This window comes from Macrobrachium nipponense, chromosome 45 (genome assembly GCF_015104395.2).
Source record: "Macrobrachium nipponense isolate FS-2020 chromosome 45, ASM1510439v2, whole genome shotgun sequence".
Lineage (NCBI taxonomy): Eukaryota > Metazoa > Arthropoda > Malacostraca > Decapoda > Palaemonidae > Macrobrachium > Macrobrachium nipponense.
The window spans coordinates 7,188,958-7,198,433 of record NC_061105.1 but is presented as its reverse complement, the minus strand read 5'-3'; the positions used below and the strand labels follow the sequence as shown (position 1 = coordinate 7,198,433).

At 45.9% G+C, this 9,476-nt stretch overlaps 1 protein-coding gene across 1 annotated transcript in view; it reads left to right on the top strand.

Moving 5' to 3' along the window:
• Window positions 1–9,476, top strand: part of LOC135214343 (NADH dehydrogenase [ubiquinone] iron-sulfur protein 5-like) — an 11,474-nt gene extending 1,998 nt beyond the window's left edge. Inside the window, exons 2-3 of the mRNA XM_064248556.1 lie at window positions 8,401–8,606; window positions 9,168–9,476. Of these exons, the coding sequence (XP_064104626.1) occupies window positions 8,403–8,606; window positions 9,168–9,275 (312 nt within the window). The 5' untranslated portion in view covers window positions 8,401–8,402 and the 3' untranslated portion in view covers window positions 9,276–9,476. The remainder of the gene's footprint in view (window positions 1–8,400; window positions 8,607–9,167) is intronic.

Genomic DNA, 9,476 nt, shown 5'->3' with positions numbered 1-9,476 from the left:
TGAAGGTGAATTGTGCAGTGACCCCAGTGCAGTGGAGGGTGCGTCTGATCGGCTCCTTAATGCTTCCAGGCCTAGACCTATTCCAGACTCCGGTAAAGTTTTAGTTTCAACCATTATGGGAAATCTATTATATTGATATTTTTCCCGAGTAAAGCACGTGATAACAAAACACTTCTTCTCAATACATTATTGTCGCTAATGCATACTTACAGAGAAAAAAAAAGATTAAGTTTTTACCTCGAATTTTTCCTAAGTCGGGAGAGGTGTTTCCTCTACGGTAATGTTTACTTTTAATGAGCCCTCTAACTTACTTTCTTACGCAAACAAAAGCAGTTCCAGTTACTCATTATTGGCTGAGAGGTGTGACATCGTTATGACGTCATGGGTTTCATAACCAATTACGAATGACTTGAGTCGAAAACTAAGTTTCACTAGCATTTCAGCGGAGTAATACAGTTACCTGTCTAGTGTCCACTGGTATCCTTGTTTGACTGAATACTCGAATAATGAAGCAAAAAACGGCATTTTGTCTTCCTGTACCTATGGCAGAGGTAGTGGCTGGCCCTTCTGGCATTAATTTTGACAGACCTTCGATTTCCTACCGATTGTTTGCAGTGCAATGTGGTCGTCGGGTACCTGGCCACTTCCTACTTTAAGTTGCATGTCAGGGAACCTTGCAACGGCTTCACGTTTTCCCTCAAAGCACCAGCACATTTTTTTCAACCAACAGTTTAAGGTAAGCTTCATTAATTTATAGAGTATATTATAATGGTGGTAGTATAACGATGTATACAGCAGTACCATCACTTTGGATTTGGTTTGATGGATGTTAGGTAGTGGCCTTAGGGGGGTGGGGGCGCAGGGGGGCGGAGCCCCCCCGCTAGGGCCTAGGTAGGGGTACAGGGCCTAGGTAAGGTTAGGTGGTTGTATTAGGTTCGGTAGTGCCCCAAAAATCACTGTGGCCTTAATGGGGGGTTCGCAGGGGGGGTTCGGATCCCCCCCTCTGAGGCCTAGGTAGGGGTAACAGGGCCCTAGGTTAAAGGTTAGGGTGGTTGTATTACCGGTTACGGTAGTGCCCCGAAAATCACTGTGGCCTTAAGGGGGGGTCGCAGGGGGGCGGAGCCCCCCCGCTAGGCCTAGGTAGGGGTAGGGTACAGGGCCCCTAGGTTAGGTTAGGTGGGTTTGTTAGGTTCTGTGGTGCCCTGAAAATTACTGTGGCTTTAATGGGGGGGTCGCTGGGGGGCCCTACCCCCTCCCCCCGGTAGGCCTAGTTAGGGGTATGGGGGAGGGGTGCTGGAACATTAATTATTCATTTATTGCAAATATCATTCAGTGCCCCAACACCCTCCCCCCCCTTCCCCCACCCAAAACCCCGGTTCCCAAAGGGTGTCCCCCATAATTGGTGGGATGAACTAGGGTTATACATAGTAAATCTCTAAATCGGTTGGTTTGCAGTCAAAATAAACGTTAAATTCATTGAAACCACACTATTTCTGATGCAACAAATATATTTTTATTGCATTTTTCCAAATTTGGCTGAAACTAAAAATTTACCCAGACTCCCAGTCCCAGTGGAGGAGGAAAGTCAACAGCTGCAGGAAGGTTAGGGAGAACTCCCACCGATCAGGCGTCCCCTCGGTAGATCCTGATGCTCGTACCCAGGCTGCCCTTGTTCGCGCGAAGAAGGAGGTATTGCGCCAATGCTTCTCTTCTTCTTCCTCACCTTCGCCTAGAAGAGGATGGAGCGCCTCGGATTCTTCGCGACCGCTGAAGAGCCTGCCGGAAGGCTCCTGGCGCCTTTCCTTCCAGCCCGGAAGTTTTTCCAGAAGAGCCGGAAGTAGAGATCAAGAAACCCAGGAGGGAGAAGGAGTTCTCGCCTCATAGTAGGCTTCGAGCCTCTTCTCCGGTGGAGGATTTTGCAAGATCTCCAGCTCGAATTCTTGCTGGACTGCAAGCGCAGATTTCGGCGCTGGCGGGCTCCTTGGCAGGAGGAACGCGTCGGAAGACGTCTCCTCCATCTCCCTGTCAAGAAGTCTAGGATTCCTTCGCCTGTGTTACCGTCTCAGTCAGAGTCGGTTCTCTCTCCTGTATCAGCGGATGGAAGGAGGCGCTCTTCCCTCGGCAGGCGCTTGTCGTCTTCCAGGCGTCAATCGCCCAAGAAGCTTTCTCCTGGTGACTACATCTCTCCAGTAGGAAGGGATCTAGCGCCTAGTAGGCGTTCGTCTAAAGACAGGCGTACAGCCTCGTCTTCTCGCTCATTTCCGAAGATCCTTCATTCTCCGGATAAGAGAGCCTACTCTTTGATGGATTCGTCAAGAGACAGGATCTCGCCTTTTGTTAGGCGCCTTGAGCCTAGTAGGCGCTACTACCCCACAAGTAGACGCTCTCCCGCTCCCAAGCGTGGTGCGGAGGATAGGCGCTTTTCTCATGATAGGTCGGCGGCTCTCCTTTTAGCCGCTCTGTTCAGGACAGGCGTGTAGAGCCTGAAAGATATGTCTCTTCTGGGAGACTACCTTTTGAAGAGACACACAAGTCTGGATCGAAGTTTGTGGAGCATGGTAGACGCCGGTCTCCTAGTAGGCGACCTTCTCCAGGGCTTCGCTCTCCTGTAAGTAGGCGCCAAGAGCCTAGTAGGCGTTCGCCTCATGGTAGGCGCAGCTCGCCTGGCAGCCGCTCTCCTTTGAACAGGCGCATGGATCCTGAGAAGCGCCTTTGAGCATAGTAGGCTCTCCTCTCCTAGCAGGCGCTCCCCTTTGGAAGCCCGGAATTCTAGGAGTAGGATTAAGGATCAAAGAGCACGCACTCATCAGAGGTAGGAAGGAATCATTCGAGAGGAGCTCTCCAGAAACTTTGGCTTTCCCCTGATAGGCGCCAGTATGCTTACTAGACACTCTCTGGACAGGCGCACTTCTTTAGAGAAGGCTAACTGCCCTCGTAAAGAAGCGGAGGGTTCTTCAGTGGATGAAGTTGAACCTTCAGAAGAGGATTTGGTGAAGGACTCGTCAGTTTCGTCATATAAGATCCTTACAGATCTCCTTCTTCAAGAGTTTGGAGACTCCCTTACTCCCGTCGCTCCTCCGTCTCCTCTCTCTTTATTCTCGACTTCGAAGAAGACGAAAGTTTCCCTCTTGTGTGAGGATGAAGCCAACCATCTCAATGAAGAAGGCTTTGAGAGGTTTTTGGTGATTGGCTGCTTTCTAAGGAAGAGAAAGGGAAGACTGTGTTTTTTCTTTCCCTCCTTCCAAGCTTACGGGCAGACTGGGGGATTTTTGGTACGAGTCTGGAGAACCCCTAGGCCTGGGTCTTCCTTCATCGGCGGATGCGGACTTCTCTTCTCTGGTAGATGCAGCACGACGCTCGGCTCTTTTGTCTGCTAAGACTACCTGGGCTATGACGAGCTTGACCACCTGCTGAAGGGAATGTTTAGAGTCTTGGAAGTCTTCAACTTCCTTGACTGGTCTTTGGGGGTCTTGGCTAAGAAGACTCAGAACCCGGATGCTATTTCGCCAGAAGATCTCAACAGTGTTCTAACGTGCATTGATAAAGCAGTTAGAGATGGATCGAGCGAAATAGCCTCCCTGTTTGGAGCAGGGATCCTTAAGAAGAGATCAGTCTTCTGCTCTTTTCTGACTAAGTCTGTTTCGCATGCCCAAAGAGCCTCTCTTCTGTATTCGCAGCTCTCGCCTCTGCTATTTCCGAAGAAGATAATACAGGACATCTCAGGATCTATCTCTGCGAAGGCGACTCAGGACATGCTCGCGCAGTCGGCAACACGGAAGCCATAGGACCTTCTTCCCAGACGAAGACGAAGAAGGAGACTCCAGCTAGACAGGAGCCCTTTCGAGGGGGCCCTCCTTCTAGAGCCTCTACCTCGAGAGGTAATAGACCTTTCAAGAGAGGTAGATCCTTCTCACGCTCTGTCAGAGCTAAGAAGTAGGGAAGTAGTCCTCCAAACACCAGTAGGTGCCAGACTTCTAAGATTCTCGGAAGCCTGGGCAAAGAGAGGATGCGGACAACTGGTCCCTCTCGATTATCCGGAAAGGATATCTGATTCCCTTTACGGAAAGACCACCGTTGACAACGACTCCGAGGGAGTTGGTGGCCAGGTACAGGGATCCCATCATGAGCCTTGCTTTAACACAAGCAGTGGAACAAATGTTCGAGAAAGAGGCTATAGAGCTAGTGAGCGACCCTTGCTCAGCGGGCTTTTACAACCGCCTTTTTCTAGTTCCAAAAGCCTCAGGAGGATGGAGACCGGTTCTGGATGTAAGCGCCCTGAATTTCTTTGTAGAAAAGAGGAAGTTCGCCATGGAGACGACATCCTCAGTGTGCCTATCCATCCTTCTTCAAGGAAATACCTCAGGTTCATGATGGGAGGAAGGATATTCCAGTTCAGGGCTTTGTGCTTCGGCCTTTCAACAGCCCCTCAGGTCTTCACAGGCCTAATGAAAAATGTAGCAAGATGGCTACATTTGGAGGGAGTCAGAGTGTCCCTTTACTTGGGGACGACTGGCTAATCAGAGCCAAGTCGCAGAAAAGATGTTTGGAGGACCTACAAAAGACCCTTTTCATGGCAAGTTCTCTGGGACTTTTTGGTGAACTTTCAAAAGTCTCAGTTGATCCCCAGTCAAGGATCGTATCTATCTGGGGATTCGGATGGCTTCTCTGGATTTTCGGGCTTTTCCGTCTCCAGAACGGATAGCCCGAGGGTCAGAGAAAGTCAAAGCTTCCTAGAGAAAGAAGTATGCACAGCGAGGGAGTGGATGAGTTTGTTTGGGGACACTCTCCTCGTTGGAGCAATTCCTTTCTATAGGAAGGTGGAACCTCAGACCTAACAATTTCTTTATACATCGAGACTGAAGGTGTCGATCGCAAAACCTAGCGTTCTCCTTCGAGATTCTCAAGGGAAATCAAGAAGGACCTCTCTTGGTGGGCCAACCCTCTCAGGTTTGCAGAAGGGATGTCCCTTCACATTCCGAACCCCAACCAAGTGTTGTATTCCGACGCCTCGGAAACAGGTTGGGGAGCAACGCTCGGCTCAAGAGAAGTGTCAGGCACCATGGAAGAAGGAACAGGTGACCTGGCACATCAACAAGAAGGAGCTGATGGCGGTTTGGCTAGCTTTGAAAGCTTTTCGAGCCCCACGTCCTAGCTTCAGCAGTACAGATCAACTCGGACAACACCACGGCCCTGGCTTACATCAGGAAGCAGGGGGGGACTCACTCTTTCTCCCTGTACGAGACAGCAAAAGAACTTCTGCTTTGGGCAGAGCAAAGGAAGATTTGTCTCCTTACCAGGTTCGTACAGGGAGAAAAGAACGTCAGAGCAGACCTCCTAAGCAGGAAAGATCAAGTCCTGCCTGCAGAGTGGACTCTTCACGAGGATGTTTGCCAGGACCTGTGGAAGCTTTGGGGCAAGCCTCATATAGACCTCTTCGCCACAACCAAGAATGCGAGGATAGCCAACTACTGCTCTCCGATATCGGACCCGAGGGCAGTGTCGATAGACGCGTTTTCTCCCACTAGATTGGAAGGGTCCTAGACATGTATGCTTTTCCTCCATTCAAGATACTGGGAGAGAGACTAAAGAAAATTTGCAGAATCGGAGGCAGCAAGGATGACGCTTGGTAGCCCCGTTCTGGCTCCGCACAAAGTATGCGGTTTCACAGAGGTACTGGAATGGTTAGTAGATCTTGAGCCGAGAACATTACCACAGAGGATCGATCTGCTCAGACAACCCCACTTCGAGAGGTATCACAAAAACCTCCCCGCTCTAGATCTGACTGGCTTCAGACTGTCAAAAGTTTGGTCAGAACGAGAGGCGTTTTCTGCAAGAGTTTTGCAACAGCTATCGCAGCAGCAAGAAGGCCTTCTACCTTAGTCCTACCAATCGAAGTGGGACGTCTTTCGGGCGATGGTGGAGGAACCATCACTTTTCCTCTTCCAGTACCCTCTGTGACCCAAATAGCAGACTTCTTACTTTTCCTTAGGGAAGAAAGTGGATTGGCGGTATCAACCATTAAAGGCTATCGTAGCATGCTATCTGCAGTGTTTAGGCACAGAAACTTAAACATTTCAGAAGATAAGGACCTTCATGATCTAATAAGATCGTTTGAAACATCCAAGAAGGTTTCTCCAGGGTTCCGAGTTGGAATCTGGATGTAGTGCTACGTTACCTGAGGTCCAATAAGTTCGAACAGCCTCAGTCTGCCTCGTTTAGAGACCTCACGAAGAAGACAATTTTTCTCATGGCATTGGCTTCCGCAAAGAGGGTTAGTGAACTCCATGCACTAGAAGGAAATGTGGGATTCAGAGGAGATGCAGCTATCTGTTCGTTCCTTCCTTCGTTCTTAGCCAAGAACGAGAACCCCTCAAATCCTTGGCCTAGGAGCTTTGAAGTACAAGGATTGTCTGCATTAGTAGGCGAGGAAGCAGAGAGGTCGCTTTGCCCAGTAAGAAGTTTGAAATTCTATCTTCAGAGAAAGAAAAAAACTTAAGGGCAGTGATGTCAAACCTTTGGTGCTCTGTAAGAGATCCAAGGAGGACTCTTTCGAAGAATGCGCTGTCTTTCTTTATCAGAAGCCTGGTGAAAGAAGCGCATGCGATATGTGAGGAAAGTCAATTCAAAGTTCTTAAGGTCAAAGCTCATGAGGTAAGAGCTATTGCCACGTCATTGACTTTTAACAAAAAACATATCCTGAGTAATATTATGAAGGCAACATTCTGGCGTTGCAACTCAGTCTTTGCAAACCACTATCTGAGAGACGTCAAAATTACGTATGAGAAGTGCTTCGGGTTAGGCCCGTACGTATCGGCGGATTCGGTGCTGGGGCAGGGGAGCTGAGACATATCCTTAGTACGTATATGTTTTTCCCCTTGTTAGGTTGTAAGTTTTTGGTTGTTTGAAAGAACATGCGGGGTAGGCATGTTTTTCATTCGTAGTCTAACAATGATTAGATTGGTTAGGTGATCGGTTTATGTTTTGAGCTCCTTGCAATGATAGTGGTTAGGTTCTGTCATATAAGTGGGCGAATCCCCGTTGACAGATCCTGCTCGGATTCTATCAAGTAAGCGGATAACCAAATCCCTTTGATAGACCCAAAGAGTCTGTCAGCTGTAGGTCACGCCCTCGCTGAAGCTCTTAAGGCAACGCAGACTCATAGACAGTAACTACGAAGTCTTCTGCCTAACAGGAAAAAAATAAGAACCAAGGTTGTATTTACATCCTACAACTAGTGTTGGTTTTCCCCTTTTTTCCATATTTATATTGCTGTCTCTTTCCCTCCACCAAGGGTGTCAATCAGCTAAGTATATAATCTGACAGGAAAGTTCCATGTACAAAAATGTTATTGTTAGTACAATAAGGTTTTGTACATACTTACCTGGCAGATATATACGATTGATGGCCCGCCCAGCCTCCCCTCAGGAGACCGGTGGAAGGAAAATTCTGGCTGGAAAGGGAGATTGGTTCTTACAGCCGCCACCCAGCGGCGGGGTAAGTAGATCACCTGACCTACCTGTCGCGTGTGCGCGATTTTGAATTCTGTCGTGAACGTCAGAGACGTTATAGCTAAGTATATATCTGCCAGGTAAGTATGTACAAAACCTTATTGTATACTAACAATAACATTTTAGAGGGAATGTGATTTAACCAGACTTACCCTTACTTAGTTGGACTTACCCTTACCTAACTTAGTTACCTAACTTAGTTGGACCCTCGAGTAAGTCGTGACCCTTCACTCGTTCTCCTACTCGCTAAAGTTTAGCAAGAACGATATCGTAGGAACCTTTTAGGCTGATGTTTATCATACCCCAACCAAAAGTGTCTGGTGAAATTATACAAGTTGCCCATAATCCATTTCAGCATTGCAGTGGAAGTTTTCTGGGTCAAATTCTTATTTGAATAGTGCAACTAATCCCTTGATTGTCATGTTGAGTACCAGCCCCATGGGAATTAATGTTAAAACAATCTTTTGATGGGAAATATCTGTTAAGAGTAGAATTATGAGGAGTTTTCATACGATTCGTTCATTTAGCATAAGATAAAGCTAGGCCGTATCCTCTGGGATGATGAATAATTTACTAGTAACTAGTATTATTTCTACTTAACCAGAGATCTTAGTTGTCAGAGCTGTATGACTGGTGTAGCATCCCACCAGTTCTGCCTTTAGATCTTAATACTGTATTATCTGGATTTCTTGCTGTCTCTTGTCATTTTCATGAGCACTGAATGACTAAAAGTGCCCTATTGTTTGGCTTGTCAACATAAATATGCAGAATTGCAAATCATCTTTAAAGATAACTCTTGCTGTACTTGAAACAGTTTGCTGATCAAAATTTTTATCTTTGGTGTGCTCTTTCTTTGAAATCATCTTCATAAATCATCTTCATTTATTTTCAGAAATGTCAGCCCACTTCTCACCATTCAGCCGCAATCCCTTGACGGATTTGACTGGGGGTATTATGACTCACCAGTCTTTTATAAAGTGCAATGATTTTGAAATGAGAGCTGTCGAATGCATAGAAGCCTATGGAGCTTCCAAAGGGAAAGTCAAGTGCCAAGATTACTTGGATGACTTAAGGGAATGTATGTTCGAGACTAAGCAGGTATCTAGAAATTAATTTTACTCAAGTTTTTAACATTCTGTATTCTGTGTACATGTATGTGTTAGATCACCATGCATGGTGATTATTTTATGTGATCTTTTTAACCCTTCTTTAGATCTGCCTTATAAAGACTAACAGATGTCCCAGTAACCAGTAATTAATGTGTACAGTTGTCTAGGGATTTAACTTTTACTTTATATCTTATTTAAACCCATTGTGTTCTTGTCTAGGGATTTAACTTTTCCTTTATATCTTATTTAAACCCACTGTGTTCTTTTATATTTTATTTAAACCCACTGAGTATTGTCTTGATTTACAGTTACATCATGACATAAATAAATTCAGCCTAAACATTGTTATATTGAATTTTAACGGATTACCTTCCAAGTGTTACTTCACAATTTCCTTTAGCACAGCAAAGTGTATTATGCAGTTGCAATTTAATAAGTGTACCAAAGGAATTTGGTAAACCTATGAGGAGGGCAGTTTACCAAGCTCATTGCTAATTTAAAGTTTTTATTTTACTGTTTGTTTACCGATTCTATATCTCTTCCCTCATAGGTTGCAAGAGTTCAAGCCATGAGAATTGAACGTCATCGTCAGTGGATAATGGGGGAACGAAAGAGTGAAGATCATTATGCACCAGGAGCAAGAGTTGATGGTTATTAGTTTACAGTGCAAATTCTGGAACCTATATAATTTTGATACTGTAAATACATCATTACATAGCTGTAGATAAAGCAGTGTTGAAAAGTAGATTTTAAAAATGCCATTGATTACTTTGTGTGGTATTGATTTTGGAGAATTGCTTACTGTATGACACTTCTTTATATTAATTATTAAAGAAATAAACTTAATTTCTTGCTGTTA